Source organism: Rhinatrema bivittatum, chromosome 3, assembly GCF_901001135.1.
Source record: "Rhinatrema bivittatum chromosome 3, aRhiBiv1.1, whole genome shotgun sequence".
In the NCBI taxonomy this organism is placed as follows: Eukaryota; Metazoa; Chordata; class Amphibia; order Gymnophiona; family Rhinatrematidae; genus Rhinatrema; species Rhinatrema bivittatum.
Window position 1 is genome coordinate 58,451,627 of NC_042617.1, and position 16,498 is coordinate 58,468,124.

Here is a 16,498-nt window from a genome sequence, read left to right on the forward strand (position 1 = left end):
CACGGTTAGCGAATTCTTCTCCCGGGACCGTCGGACGCTGGGAGGTTTAGTCCTTTGGCGCTCTCTCTGGGTCGGTGGGGGAGGGGTGGTCTGTGTGCCCGCGGCATTTCTGCAGTGTGAATCGCGTGCTCTTTTTCCTGTCAGTCCTTTAAAAAAAAAAAAAAAAAAAGCCGAACAGACCATGCCACGCTCCTCTGAGTGTTCTGCCTGCGGCCTCTGTGACTCCTGCATTTTTGAGGGTGAAGTCACCGAAGGACAGGAGGACAAGTCCGCTGTGAGGACCGCGTGTCTCGAAAGCGGCAGGCCCTGTTCCCTCTGAGCGCGGGAACAGCAGCCATTTTGTTTTCGGAAGGTGAGGAAGATACTGAAGGCCCGACTCCGGTGTTGCCCTCTGGCTCTGCGCCACTCCCTGGCCCGGAACCTGGCGGGCGTGGAGGGGAGCACCAGGATAGTTTTCCTCAGGGACCTCTGGAGTTTTCGCCCGAGTTCGTGCTTCTTATGCACCGGGCTTTCCTACAGTGCAAGTCTCAGCCCTTGGAGACTCCTGGGGGACTCCCTCCTCCCAAACGGGTGCATCTGGGATCGTCCCTGGAGGGTGGTTCTTCCCAGGATAGGGCGTTACCTCACGCAGGAGACCCAGGACCCTCCCGGGTCCCGCAGGCCCCAGTGGGTGGCCCCAGCAACCCCCCGACAGGGGACCCGCTCCCGGATGCAGAGGATGACCCCACGATCACTTCTCAGGTGGAAGGGGACGACCCAAGGGTCCTATGAATTTTTCAGTATGATGAACTGGATGATCTAATTCCTCATATTCTCCAGGAAATGGATATTGATGCTCCCCCAGAACTGGTAGCAGCCTCTTGTCAGGGCAGAAAGGGGGACCCTTTGCTGGCAGGCTTTCGTCCTCTGTCGAAGGCGTTTCCAACTCATCCCACCTTTTTGCAACTGATCTCTAGAGAATGGGATTCACCGGAGGCCTCTCTCAAGGTCGGTAGAGCAATGAACAAACTTTATCCTCTGCCAGAAGATTTTTTGGAGCTCCTCAAAGTTCCCGCTGTGGATTCCGCAGTTTCGGCCGTAACTAAGAGCACTACCATCCCGGTCATGGGCGGTACAGCGCTCAAGGATCTCCAGGACAGGAAGTTGGAGGTTTATCTCAAAAGAATCTTTGAGGTTTCAGCATTGGGCCTCTGAGCGACCATCTGCAGTTCTCTTGCACAAAGAGCGGGACTCCGATGGGTTCAACAATTGCTCACCTCCCAGGTTCTTCCGGATGCTGAAGCTCAGCAGGCGGATCGTTTAGAATCTGTGCTCGCCTATGGAGCAGATGCTTTCTATGACCTCCTTCGGGTCCAGGCCCAATCGATGGTCGCTGCGGTCTCGGCCTGTCGGCTTCTGTGGTTGCGAAACTGGTCAGCGGATGCCTCTTCCAAAACACGCTTAGGCTCGCTTCCTTTAAAAGGTAAGTTTCTCTTTGGAGAGGACTTGGACCAGATCATCAAGTCCCTCAACGAGAATGCGATTTACAAGCTTCCGGAGGACAGGCCGCGGACATCTAGGTCCTTCAGCTCCACCAGGTATCGCTCCCGTACTCAATGACGATACCGTCCTCCCAGACAGCAGCAACAGCAGCATCAACAGTCTCGGACTTCTCCTTTTCGTTCGCAGACCTGGAACCGGTCCTTTCGGGGCCGCAGGCCCGGCAAGGGAGGACAGCCCCAGAGTTCTTCCTCAAAACTCCAATGATGCCAGGCTGACCTGCGATCTGATTCCCAGACTGGGGGGTCGCATTGCCCGCTTCTACGGGGAATGGGCCCGAATCATGTTGGATCAGTGGGTCCTGGATATCTTAAGACACGACTACGCCTTGGATTTTGTCCACCCTCCCAGAGACAGGTTTCTTTTCTCCCCCTGCGGCTCTTTTCTCAAGAGACAAGCAGTCCGGCAAACTCTCGACCGTCTTCTCTCTTTGGGGGCAATTACCCCAGTATCTGCTGCCGAACTGGGTCGGGGTCATTATTCCATTTATTTTGTGGTGCCCAAGAAAGAGGGCAATTTTCGGCCCATCCTGGACCTCAAGACTGTCAACCTGTACCTCCGGGTCCCACGTTTCCGTATGGAAACTCTACGCTCAGTGCTGGCGGCGGTCCACCCAGGGGAATTCCTCGCATCCTTGGATATAACGGAAGCTTACCTGCATATCCCGATTCACAGGGCACACCACCGCTATCTTCGTTTCAAAATTCTAGGACAGCATTTTCAGTTTCAAGCACTCCCGTTGGTTTGGCGACAGCTCCACGGGTTTTTACAAAGATTATGGTGGTTGTGGCCGCAGCCGTGCGCCGAGATGGGGTTCTGGTGCACCCTTACCTGGACAACTGGCTTATCCGGGCAAAATCTCGCACCGAGGGGGTCCAAGCGGTCAGCAAGGTGGTGCGATTACTTCTGTCCCTAGGGTGGATCATCAACTTTCCCAAGAGCAGTCTCTCTCCATCCCAGTCGTTGAATTTTCTGGGTGCGCGCTTCGATACCAATCTGGGACAGGTGTTTCTGAGCGAGGACCGGGCACCCACAGCATGGAACTACCTACAGGTACTGGGGTACATGGCCTCCACCATAGACCTAGTCCCGTGGGCGTTTGCGCATCTGCGTCCTCTTCAGTGGGCCTTGTTATCCCGTTGGAAGCCAGTGTCGCGGGAATTTCAGGAGGTTCTCCCAATACCGACTGTTGCAAGGCTCATTCTCTGCTGGTGGCTGGTTCCTCGCCACCTAGCACGAGGGGTCTCCCTGGAGGTCCCAGACTGGGTAGTCGTCACCACGGACGCAAATCTGACCGGCTGGGGAGCGGTCTGCGGGGCGGATTCTATTCAGGGCACTTGGACAGCGGAACAGTCCCGGTGGCCCATCAACCGTCTGGAAACGAGAGCGGTGCGCCTGGCGTTGCAGGAGTTTCTTCCCTTGGTCCGCCATCTGGCAGTCAGGGTCCTATCAGACAACGCGACCACGGTATCGTACATCAACCGTCAGGGGGGCACAAGGAGCCGTCACGTCTCGCTGGAAGCAGACAGACTGATGCAGTGGGCGGAGGTCAACTTGAGTCATCTGGCAGCCGCTCACATTGCGGGCGTGGACAATATACAGGCAGACTTCTTAAGCCGACAGCGCTTAGATCCCGGAGAATGGGAGCTTTCCGAGGAAGCGATGAGTCTAATAACCTCCCGCTGGGGGACTCCTCACATGGACCTCATGGCCATGGCCGCAAACGCAAAGGCCCCTCGATTCTTCAGCCGACGAAGAGAATACGGGGCGGAAGGAGTCGATGCCCTGGTTCTACCGTGGCCTCGGAAGATCTTACTGTTTGTCTTCCCTCCGTGGCCCATGGTGGGGAAGGTTCTCCGTCACATAGAGAGCCATCCGGGTCCAGTCATTCTAGTGGCACCGGAATGGCCCCGACGGCCCTGGTTTGCGGACCTTCTTCATCTAGCGGCGGAGGGACCCCTGCCGCTCAATCATCTCTTCCACCTACTGCGACAGGGTCCTATATTTTTCGAGCAGGCACATCGCTTCTGTCTTGCGGCTTGGCTTTTGAGAGGCGCAAGTTGAGACGCCGTGGATACTCCGAGGGAGTGATTTCCACTCTCCTAAGGGCATGCAAGACGTCTACCTCTGTCACTTACGTGCGCGTCTGGAAAGTCTTTGAGGTATGGTGCCAGGAGCGTTCTATTCGTCCGGTCTCTGCTTCGGTGACGCAAGTCCTTTCCTTCTTGCAGGCCGGTCTGGATTTGGGGTACAAGTTGTGGTGTTAGGGGCTTTCCTGCACAATGGGCAGGACTCAAGGCTGTCGGCTCACCCAGATATTGTACATTTTCTGCAAGGTGCTAGATACCTGAAGCCACCCTTGAGGCCGCCTTGTCCTTCTTGGAATCTTAACTTAGTACTTCGTATACTGAGCGGGCCGCCTTTCGAGCCTCTTAGGTCGGCTTCTATCAAGGATCTCACCCTCAAGACAATGTTTCTGGTGGCTATCTGTTCGGCCCGTCGTATTTCGGAGCTTCAGGCATTGTCTTGTCGGGAGCCATATCTTCGCTTTACTGACGGAGTCTCTTTATGCTCGGTCCCGTCGTTCTTACCAAAGGTAGTCTCAGCTTTCCATATTAACCAATCTGTCAATTTGCCTTCCTTCGCTTCGACGGAACCCAGGGAACTCCGCAAGCTTGATGTCAGAAGGTGTCTCCTTCAATATCTATCGGTCACTAATGAGTTTCATCTCTCGGACCACTTATTCGTACTCTGGTCGGGTCCTCGGAAGGGTCATCTGGCCTCCAAAGCAACTGTTGCCCGTTGGCTCAAAGGGGCGATCTCAGCCGCATATCTTGGGGCTGGGAAAATTCCTCCAATTTCTGTTCGGGCACATTCACTTCGGTCCCAGGCGACTTCCTGGGCGGAAAGTTCTTCGGTATCTCCCCAGGAGATCTGCAGGGCGGCCACGTGGACGTCTCTCCACACCTTCGCGCACCACTATTGTTTAGATGTCCGGGCGCCAGGTTTGGATTCTTTTGGGGATAGAGTCCTTCGAGCGGGGCTGTCTGTGGCCCACCCATAGTAAGGGAAGCTTTGGTACATCCCACTGTCTGGACTGATCCTGGTACGTACAGGGAAAAGAAAATTATTCCTCACCTGCTAATTTTCGTTCCTGTAGTACCATGGATCAGTCCAGACGCCCTCCCTGTATTTTACGGGGTTTTTCTCTTCTCAGTTGGGATTGTTGACTCCGCTCGAAGGTCTGTCTTTCTGTTATTTCTCTCTGTTTCCTGGGATTTTTTCCAGTGTTAGTTATGGTTCACGTTCTGTTGGCAAGTTCCCTCTGGGGTAATGTTTAGTCAAATTTCACTTTTTTGGCCTTGTTTTCGGGCTTCTCTTTACTTGATCCCTCTATCTCCTCTCTTGTTGGCTTTGCTAGTCTAGTTTACTGAAGATTGAGGAAAGGGGAGGGCTTATATAGTGCCCCCTCTCGAGTTTTTATTCTGACTCCATCTGCTGGACGGGGAACATAACCCACCATCTGGACTGATCCATGGTACTACAGGAGCGAAAATTAGCAGGTGAGGAATAATTTTCTTATACACTACATCTACCAGTTCACCTTCATCTATATGTTTATTAACCCATTCAAAAAAGTGAAGCAGGTTTGTGAGGCAAGACTTGCTTTGGGTACATCCATGCTGACTTTATTCCATTAAATCATGTATTTCTATATGCTCTGTGATTTTGATGTTTAGAACACTTTCCACTATTTTTCCTGGCACTGAAGTCAGGCTAATTGGTCTGTAGTTTCCCGAATCGCCCCTGGACACCTTTTTTTTTAAATATTGGAGTTACATTAGCCACCCTCCAGTCTTCAGGTACAAAGGATGATTTTGTTTTCAGTTTAAACTGGATTTTTCCATATGCAACAATCTGTTTAATTTGATATTCACCCTAATCTTAGGTTGATTTAAAAAGTTGCTCCAGAGCTGCAGATGCAGCAATTCAAGGCCTCCGGCCATTACTGGAAGCCAATGTGGGCCAAAGTATATGCTGTGTTTCAAGTCCCATTCCCTGCCAGTGAAAATGCTCATCCTCCAGTACCGCCCATGCTGTGTTTCAAATTCCACCTTCTCACCCCACAAGCAGCTTAAGTACTTGCTGTCTGATGCTACAAATGCATTTGAAGCAGGCCTGTCCATCAGAAGCACTTTCCAGCAGGGTCCCTGGCCCTGCACAAAAGCAGAAGGGCAGTGTTGAGGAACACGGGAGCCTCAGTAAGTAGGCTGCTGAAGCAGAGAGGAGAAGTCTGGAATAACACCAGTAAGGATGAATGCTGTTGGAGTATTGGGGGGAGGGGGGGGGGTAGATGTTTGGCAGGGTAGAGAGGGGAAGAGGAGCACATGCTATGCAGGGAATGGATGAAGGGTAGAGATGGGGATGCTGCTTGGTGTGTGGGTACTCCCACTGCTTAATATTTTATTATCCTGGCTTCTGTCCACCAAAATAAACTGATATTTACCCAGAAAAAAACAAGTCTTCCCCCCCCCCCAACTGATTTCCTCCTGTTTTTGTTCTTGTCATAATAAACCTTAATACATTCCTGGTAAAATTAAAGAACAATAAAAATAAAAAATGAAGGCCCCTATTTACAAAGCAGACTGTTTTCCCCAAAGATTGTTTATTGCTGAGACAGTCCTCAGAGATGTGGTTTAAATAGCGTTTATAAGCATTGTAGCGCACTAATCAGGACTTAGTGATCTTGAAAAAAGTGTTATGTGGATATTTGAAATGTATTATATCCGATTTTTGTGTATCTTATATGATATAATGTTAAGGTTATAATGTGCTGTATGCTTCTTTTTGAGCTGTAATTTTAAACATCCTGAGAAATTTTGTTAAGTCAATGTATATTCAGATTGTAATTCGCATGGCCCAAAAGAGAAGAAGTTAAGAAAAAAGTTTCTGATTGAGCAGAAGTTAAATTTGACAGTATGGAAGTCCCAGCAGAAAATGTCCTTGGTGGGGAAAGGAAATGGTTTCAAATTAGCAATGAACATACTTAACAATGGATGTTTTGGAAGGGCATCTGTACTTGAAGGGCCGATTGACTGCATGATCATGCAGCTACCTGTATACAATTATGAAAAAAAATCTGCAACTTTGGCGTTCAAGAAAAACATATTGTATATGATGTTGCAATACGGTACTGAGGTATCAAGTGAGATCTCAAATACAGTGGCTGATTTTATCAAACTTTAGGCCTGGATTTATCAAAATGCACTAAATATCGCATGCGATAGGAAAAGGGGTGTGTTTTATGGTAATAGGCAGTTTATTGCAATTTGCCCTAATACCTATGCAAAGCTCCTGGAGAGCCAGCCTAGCTATCGGGGCCCTCCTACAACTACTGGGGTGGGGGAGAGAGAGAGAGAGAGCGAGCCTAGCCATGCCCTCACCCTAGATAGAGAGATAAATACCTATCAGGCCGATTCAGTAAAGTCCGCGGGAGAGCGGGCGAACAGTCCACTCGCCTGTGCGCGTGATACAGTATTCAAATGAGGCCCGGCGGTAGAAACAGGCAAAGGAGGGGCTAGGGACACTAGTGTGTCCCTAGCGCCTCCTTTTTGACAGGAGCGGTGGCTGTCAGCGGGTTTGACAGCCGATGCTCAATTTTGCTGGCGTCAGTTCTCGAGCCCGCTGATGGCTATGGGCTCGGAAACCGGACCCCGGCAAAATTGAGCGGTTTTCGACCCGATAGCCGCCGGCCGACTTAAAAAATTTTTTTTTTCTTTTTTATAAACTTTTTTTACTCTTTGGGACCTCAGACTTAATATCTCCATGATATTAAGTTGGAGGGTGCACAGAAAAGCAGTTTTTACTGCTTTTCTGTGCACTTTCCTGGTGCCGGAAGAAATTAGCGCCTACCTTTGGGTAGGCGCTAATTTCTGAAAGTAAAATGTGAGGCTTGGCTGCACATTTTACTTTCTGAATTGCGCGCGAATACCTAATAGAGCCATCAACATGCATTTGCATGTTGAGGGCGCTATTAGGTTCGGCTGGTTGGACACGCGTTTTCTGCCCCTTACTGAATAAGGGGTAAGGGAAAACGCGCGTCCAATGACAGGTTAACAGTGCGCTCCGACGGATTGATGGATTCTCTACCTGGGTAACATCAAGCTAGGTTGAGAGAACATTGCACAAATCTCATCTTTGGATGAGTTTCCTCACTCCGAAGGTCATCAAATCTTCACAAGAGAGCACTGTTCTGTTCATACGTCTTACTTTGAAAGTGGCCCCTAACCCCTACACTAATACCTAAACCTCACCTCCAGTGATTAGGTGGGCCTCCCATAGAGATATAAATACCTATCTACTGTGAGGGCATTATGGCTAGTCTCGCTCCCTCTCCTGATAGCTAGGCTGGCTCTCCAGGAGCTTAAAATGGCATGTGCGCAAACATCGCAACGAGTGATAAAGCCCTATCGCATGGCTTTACACAAATGAAAAATGTGTACTTAAAATTTGCGTTAAAGCCATGCGATACGGCTTCGCAAATTTGTGAGCCCAGCCCACTTGGCTAAAATCCCCGCCCCAATATCCTCCCCTTTTTTTCATTTGCATCGCACCAAACGTTATGGTGCTTTTGCATGTGTTAAAGGCGTTTTCTGCATGCGAGAACGCCATGTTACACTTTGATAAATGACCCCATTATTCACATGTATGGGAATTTTATCAGATTAGAAACACAGCTATAGAGAAATGCATATATCTAAAAGCCCTGAAAGTAACTTGCCTTGAGCTACAGATGAAAGGTGTGAACTAAATATAAATAAATAAAAACATGTTTATATAGCATCCAAAACCTGAACTACAACATTTACATCAATCTCTGCCCCAAAGAATGTATTATGTACTTGAGGCAGTGTTTCCTGATCTTTTTGAACCCAAGGCACACCCATATTAACAAAAATATTGTCCAGTACACCAGCCTCCACAGAGCAGACGGTGCAGACAGGAAGAGAATATGGCCAAAAGAAGAGATATGTAAACACTGAAAGCCCTACTAGTCTTTCACATTTTAAAAGAGGGCGAAAGGGGGCAGACACACACATGAACCTATCATAGTGGACCATCTCCCTATTTATACAAATAAGGGAGAAGATAAGATGCGGGCAGCTGACTCAATTAGTTACCTTGACTGCCAATGAGCTGCTGGCAACACTCCAGTGCTCAGTGCACGATCTGCCTGTCTTGCTCAGCTTAGGGATTGATTGATTTTTTTTTTTTAATTTAAAAAATTTGTATATTTCGTGACATATAAAGCAGAGTCTGGAAGAACTCAGAGGAGTTCATAGAAACATAGAAATGACGGCAGAAGAAGACCAATCGGCCCATCCAGTCTGCCCAGCAAGCTTCACACTTCTTTCCTTTCATACTTATCTGTTTCTCTTGGCTCTTAGCAACCCTTGGTTCTATTTCCCTTTCACCCCCACCATTAATGCAGAGAGCAGTGATGGAGATGCATCCAAGTGAAATATCAAGCTTGATTAGTTAGGGGTAGTAACTGCCGCAACAAGCAAGCTACACCCATACTTATTTGTTTACCCAGACTATGTTATTCAGCCCTTATTGGTTGTTTTTCTTCTCCCCTGCCGTTGAAGCAGAGAGCTATGCTGGATATGCGTGAAGTATTAGGAAGGGCAAGATGAGGAGGTATTGTATGCAGTGTGTGTGCTACACAAAGCAGGGCCCAACTATTCATGTCCCACATGCTGTCCATTAATTACCACATTCTGGAGTTCATGCTGTGGATAGGAAGAAGAGGCATGCATGATTATACATGTTCACAGGAAGCAGCTCCTGCACATTTAAGAGCCAGTACTGTTGTGTCTCGTTACAAGGTGCTGGTCTGGATCTTAGAATCAGGCACTGGTTGCTTTTCTGTGACATGCCTAATTGGGTCTGAAGGCCATTGATTGGGGAAACACTGGCCTAAGGTAACAGGCAGTAGGGTTACCAATGGTGAGAATAAGTGTTGGTGACAGAAGATCTTCAGTTCATGTCGATCATGGTGTTGTCGTGATCACATATCAGTGGTCTTGCTATTTGATTTTTCATATCCCTCCTTTTTTTTTTTTTAACTTTTGAACAATTTGTGACTAAATAAAGCAGCAGTTCATGATGATGAGATTGGTAGCATTGCTACCCATCATGATGGTATTCTGATTCTCTCTCTCTTTTTTTTTTTTAAGAATTGGCTGCAAGCAACTGATCTCCAAAAAGAAATATACCAGCATCTAGCTAACTATGTGCCGAAAATCTACTGCCAGGGTCCAAACCCGGCTCCGGAGAGGGAAGATCTGCTGGCACAGCAAGTGCTGCTGGGACCAATGGAATGGTATCTGTGTGGTGAGGACCCTGTGTTAGGGTTTGCAAAACTTGAACAAGCGAACAAACCATCACATCTTTGTGGACGGGTTTTTAAAGTTGGAGAGCCGACTTACTCCTGCAGGTACTCAAGAATGCCACTTGATATCTTTAATGTTATGTTTAGTTTTTAACAAACAGGTTCCTATATAAACATTTTTGCTCTTACATCTGTTTAACTTTAAATATTTTATGGTTATATTTTGGTATTTGAAAAGCCAAATGTATGTTTAATATAAATGGAATTTTTACTAGGGACTAAAAGGTTTGGGCCATTAAGTGAAAAGGGAATATAAATGATGTTGAAAATTAAAAAAAAAAAAAAAAAAGAGAGAGAGAGGAGGTGCTGGTTCACTAATCTCCCGATGTAGAAAATGAGCAGTTTTTGAAACATGGACCCATGCTGGGAGATTTCAAGCTGTTATTTGCAAAAGAAAATTTTCTAAAAAATTGATTTCCTAGCGTGTAGCCAGATGGATTCAGGACCAATGGGTTTATGCTCCCCTACCAGCAGATGGAGACGGAGTCCGGTTTCAAAGCTGACGCCACCCTAGATGCACCCCTGCAGTGACATCAGCCATTCTGTATTTCTCAGTCTCCAGCAGATGCAGACATGCTTTCCCTATGGGGATCGCTTTACCTTTTGGAAGAAGAAATTCTACTTTTAAAATTGGAGAAAAGATTGAGCGCAGCTCTCCTGCAGTGATACTTAAAGGTTCCTTCTCCAGTTGAGAATTCCTGAGGTGATTTCCGAGATACCTCAGAGGTGTGCGTTGGTTCAGTAGCTGGTTCCCGGCATGGACTTTGCTGCTGAAGCAGCTGAAAGGCAACAGGGGCAGGAAGCAGAGAGTGACTGTCAGCCAAAGCCCTCTCCCCACGCAGGTGGAGACAGTTTCTGCACTGAGCCCAGGTAAGCTTAAAAAAAAAAAAAAAAAGAGGAGGATTTCCTCTTGTTTCAGACACGTTGGAGGGGTTTCGGTAAGACTTCCTCTGGTCTCCTTGCTTGGCACGCTGTAGTGACATTGTTCGCGATCCTGTTGGGGTAAGGGGAAATGGGCTTCCAAGCGGGTTGAGTGGTCCCCCTATGGGCTAGGCCCTGCTTTAGGCTTGGCACAGCATGGTAGGCCACGGCAGCACCATCTTGCACACGTTTTTGTGCCTGTATTGCCCACCATAGAGCTTCTGTACGCGCAGTGCATGTTAGCTCTGCCCATTTACTGTGCGCATAATGTTGCTTGTGTAAGTACGCACACAACTTACTAGGCGCAGAATACAAGTGAAGCAGGCCAAGTAGGCACCCAAAATTTGTGCGCATAAAATTTTAAGTGTGAGCAGTCTGAACACGCATTTACCATCGCCAGTGGCTCTGCCAGCAAAGAAACATAAGCGGCTTTCTGTCTGCACTGCTTGTCATATTAGGGCTGCACAGTCTCACCTGGATTCTTGCTTATGTCGGCATTGTGAAGAAGCCCAGAGAGTGTTGGCCTCCTCAGACTTTGCTAAGCCAGGCTCCTCTGGTCAGCCACAGCCTTAACCGGAAGTACCCCAGATCTGAGTAACCCCAGGACTGGGTCATCCATGGAAGAGGGAAATTTAGTGGCACCTACCCCAGTACTTCCTGGGCTAGGCATGGACCTGTCCGCCTTCTCTTGGGTGGAATTCTTTGAAGGCTTCCAAGCTTTCGTACAAGAGCAGTCTGCTACCTTGCTTGCCCTTGTCCGGACAAAACCTCAGCTGGTAAGCCCTCCCTCTCCCAGTCTTATTGGCAGCCCTCAAGGCATGCTTCAACTCACCAAGGCTATCCCTGGCAGGGACTTGGATGGTACGGGTGAAGAAGAAGATCCAGATTCCTTGGAAGATGGGGAAATCCCCCCCCTGGTTTAAAACCGTATCAGAACATGTTACAGTTTTTCCATAGAGATGAATTGCCGGCCCTGGTTTCCCAGACCCTGAAGATGCTGGGAGTACCTGGGGCAGATTCTGACGGAACTAAAGAATCCCATTCTGATTTCCCTACAGAAAGCATCATGCTACTTTCCAGAGCTGGAAGCCATCCAGGAGTTGATTGACCTTGAAATGGGATGCCCCAGAAACAAGTCTTAAAGGTGGATGACTGTTAGAAGCTCTATACCCACTGGATCCGGCAGCAAGAGAATATTTGTGATTCCCTAAAGTGGATGCGCTGGTCTGTGCCATTTCTTAGCGAACTATCCTAGTGGAGGGAAGAGCGGCCTTAAAGGATGTGCACGATAGGCGGAGGGAGTCTATCCTTAAGCAGGTTTTTGACGCAATAGCAATGACCTTACAGATTGCTTCTTGTTGTGCCCTGATAGCTTTTTCGTCCCTGCTCCTCTCTCGGGAGGTGGATGACTCGAGGGCGAATTCCAGAGCGGTTATGGAACCCGCTGCCACCTTTTTAGCTGACGCGGGCTCGGACCTAGTCCATACCTTGGCCAGAGGAGTGGTCTCAATGGTGGCAGCCAGATGATAGCAATGGCTGCGGAATTGGTCAGCAGATGCAACCTCTAAGGCAAATCTCACAAAGATGCCTTTTAAAGGATCACTCCTCTTCAGAAGTGAATTGGGAAAGCTGTCCAGTAAATGGGGCGAATATCCAGTATCCCGGCTACCAGAAGATAAGAGACGGCAGTTACAGTGCCCCTCGCCCATGAGGGGTTGATCCAGGGGCTCCCAATGCTTTTGCCCCTACAGAAACTCAATACTTCAGAGGTCCTTTGGGAGTTCTCTGTTCTTTTGGAGTTCTCTGTTTTGGGAGTTCTCTGTTCTTTTGGAGTTGGCAGCCCAAGAGAGGGTCAGGCTTGAGTTCAGGTTCGTCCCGAAACCCTCAGTGAAGTTTTGCTGATCCACCCTCGGAACAAGGAGATAGGGGGTCGACTGTCCCTCTTCTACCAACAGTGGGTCGAGATCACTTTGGACAAATGGATACGGGAGGTCATACGAGAAGAATGTGCGCTGGAATTTCACAGCACTCCTCGGGACATATTCATGATATCTCCATGCCACTCCCAGCACAAGAAGCAGGCAGTTGAGACTACTCTGTTAAGGCTCCTCAGGATGAGGGCTATAATCCCAGTACCTGCGCCCCAGGAAAATACGAGGCGTTATTCCATCTATTTCATCGTACCCAAGAAGGGAAGGTTCCTTTCTCCCCATCCTGGACCTCAACCAACTTCTACGATTAATTCATTTCCGAATGGAAACCCTACGCTCCGTGATAATAGCCATACAATCAGGAGAGTTATTAACCTCCGTGGACCTATCCGAGGCCTATCTACATATTCCAATCAAGAAAGAACATTGTTTCCTTGCTTTGCGGTACTGGGTTGCCATTATCAGTTCTGTGCACTGCCCTTTAGCCTGGTCACCCCCCCAGGACACTTTTCAAGATTATGGTGGTCATAGCGGCAGTGTTGAGAAAAGAGGGAATCCTGGTGCACCCATACTTGAGCGACCAATCTGGGAAAAGTCCGTGGAAGATACTCCAGGTAACCAACATGGTGACCTCCTTGCTTCAGGAACTCAGTTGGGTCATAAACCTGGACAAAAGCAGTCTCAAACCCTCCCAGTCCTTGGAATATCTGGGAGTCCGGTTCGACACCAAGCAGGGCAAGGTCTTCCTTCTAACCACACAGATAAGGAAGTTGATGTCCAAGTGCATCTGTTGATGAACATATGTCTGATGGTGTGGAGTTCTCTTCAAGTCCTCGGTTTGATAGCGATAATCTTGGAAGTAGTGCCGTGGGCGAGGGCACACATGCGACCGCTTCAGTGCTCCCTGCTGTCACATTGGAACCAACTGTCTCAAGACTATTTGATTTGCTTCCACTTACCCATGGAAGTATACTCTCGGCTCCAATAGTTGCTGCAGGAAGCTCATCTGGGCAGGGGTGTACCCTTGTCCCTTCCGCACTGGCTTGTATTGGACCAAGGAAGAGGCCCTCCAGAACATAAACCACCTGGAAGCCTGGGCAGTCAGATTGGCGTGTCTACAATTCAACCACATACTCCAGGGCCAAGCGGTCCACGTAATGTCAGACAACGCAACAGTGGTAGCCTACATTAACTGCCAGGTTGGAACCAAAAGCCAGCAAGTGTCACAGGAGATAGATCTCCTTATGGAATGGACGAAAATACATCTACAGATGATCTCAGCCTCCCACATCGCAGGAAAAGACCACATCAGAGCAGATTTTCTAAGCAGGGGAGAGTCTGGATCCAGGAGACTGGGCATTGTCTGGCTAAAGCCTTTCAGCTGGTAGTAAATTGCTGGATTTCCCGTCCATTGACCTGCTGGCCACATCTCACAATGCGAAGGTTCCCTGATTCTTCAGTTGCAGAAGCGATCAGTTGACCCTGGGGATCGATGCTCTCGTTCATACCTGGCTGGAATAGGAGCTGCTTTATGCCTTCCCTCCTTGGCCCATCCTGGGCAGGATCATTCACAAATCGAGCATCACAGGGGATTAGTCCTACTAGTAGCTACAGATTGGCCCAGGCATCCATGGTATGGAAACCCCCCTGAGCCTCCCACCACACAGGGACATGCTACAGCAGGGACTGGTCCTTCACGAGGATCTGATTCAATTCTGTCTTATAGTCTGGCCTTTGAGAGGGCTCACCTGATGAAACAAGGATATTCTTTTTATTTATTTATTTATTTATTTATTTATTTATTGCATTTTTTACATTCTTAGATAGCAATACATACATATCATTAAATTGAACCATGAGGTAATATTTCATTCACATTACATCAGAAAATATCATCATATAACAAATTTTATAAGTAATTTAACAATAACATTTTTCCAATATACTCCGGGTTCGTTATAAAGAAACTTGGAGAATCAATTTACTAGGAGCTATATAAAGGAAAAAAAAAAATCACAAAAAACAAATTTAATAAGCAAGAGATAGACAGCGTTAAATTATATATTCTCATAACAGGTTTTAGTTAGTGCTTTGGTTAATGGGGCAATGTGAATCAAGAAATAATCTTAACTGCTGTGGATCAAAAAAAAATCTTTCAAACTGTTAAATCGCAATACACATTTACAGGGGTATCTGATTGTAATGTGGGCTCCCATATCCCTAGCTTCCTGATACATAGTCAAAAAACTTTTCCTCCTTTGTTGAGTAATCTTTGTCAGGTCTGGATAGATCCATAACTTGTGTCCTAAATACAATTTTTCTCTATTTTGGAGAAATAACTTTAGGACTTGGTCTTTATCTGCTACCGATTGGAAAAAGTAACCAATAACGTCCCACTATAGTCTATTTGCTGTTCAGATGGTTGCTCTAGGAAATTTGTTAAATTTCCAGTGTCCAAATTTAATATTGGAGTTCCTTGCCCTTCTTTCTTCTCAATTTTGGTATAAAATACCTTAACAATAGATGGAATCTGTTCTCTAGGCATTTGTAATATTTCCACTAAATACTTTTTAAGTTGTTTCAATGGTGCAATTAAACTTATATGTGGGAAGTTCAGTATTCTTAAATTCCTAGATCTCATTTCATTTTCTTAATTCTCTATTTTCCTAGAATTCATCAGACCTCCTTGTACCAACATATTCTGTGTAATTTGAAGTGCAGATATTTGATTTTCCAGACCCTGTATTTTGTCGTCATGTACTTTTAACAAAGGATCTATTTGGCGGATATGCTGTTGTGTATCTGTCATAATTTTAGACAGGTTGACTATGGAGGATTCCAAGGAAAGTATAGCTTTCCAAACAGACTCGAGTTATGTTTTGCAAATTTACAGCAGTTAAGGTGGAAAAAGCATTCACTATACCCTCATGACTGCTTTCTGCTCCCAATACTGGGGGCGCCATCATGCCTTCTTTTTGAGTTGTTATATACTCTGGGGTAACTGGTTCCAGCTCTTTATTCACAGTCAATTCCAGCACATGCTGTGACTTGTTCTACGGTTCCAGTAGCTCCAGGACTAATTGCGTTTAAGGCTAGCTCCACCGGATTCCTCCCGACTGGATCCAGCTCACTCGGCAACTTCGGTTGAGTAACTGGTTCTGAATCTTGTGTCTGCCCCAAACACGGAGGTGAAGGTGTTATGGGAGCCCCGGGGCTCAAAGAGGTTAATAAGTCCTGCAAGGTTGGTGTATGCTCCTTACCTCCCAACCCTGTGGACATTACACTCGGGGACGAACTGTCCGGGACAAAGAAGTTATCGATACTTATTTGCAAAGGGGCTGTTAACGGCGTGGTCGGGGTTGCCACCCGTATCTTGCCCTTTCTTTTTGTATGGGGCATGCCAAATCAATGGAAAACAAAAGAAAAATCAGTACCAAAAAACTTTTCATATTTCTCTTGCTAGGGACCGTCTTGATTCCCCAAATGGAGGTTTAGAGAGGGATAAGGTAAAAATCTTTAAATTACTCACTTTTGAGGTGAAGGAGACTCCGGGAGGTTGTTCCACACTAAGCCGCGTGCGTCACAGGCAGCTGTGCGCCGTAGGCAGGCCGATTTTAAAGGCGGAAGTGAAAGTTGAATCGTCGGGGCAAGC

At 47.5% G+C, this 16,498-nt stretch overlaps 1 protein-coding gene across 1 annotated transcript in view; it reads left to right on the top strand.

Moving 5' to 3' along the window:
- The window catches only part of UBR2 (ubiquitin protein ligase E3 component n-recognin 2), a 426,990-nt gene that overhangs the window by 8,165 nt on the left and 402,327 nt on the right, over positions 1-16,498 (top strand). Inside the window, 1 exon segment of the mRNA XM_029593304.1 lies at positions 9,780-10,039. Within this exon segment, the coding sequence (XP_029449164.1) occupies positions 9,780-10,039 (260 nt within the window).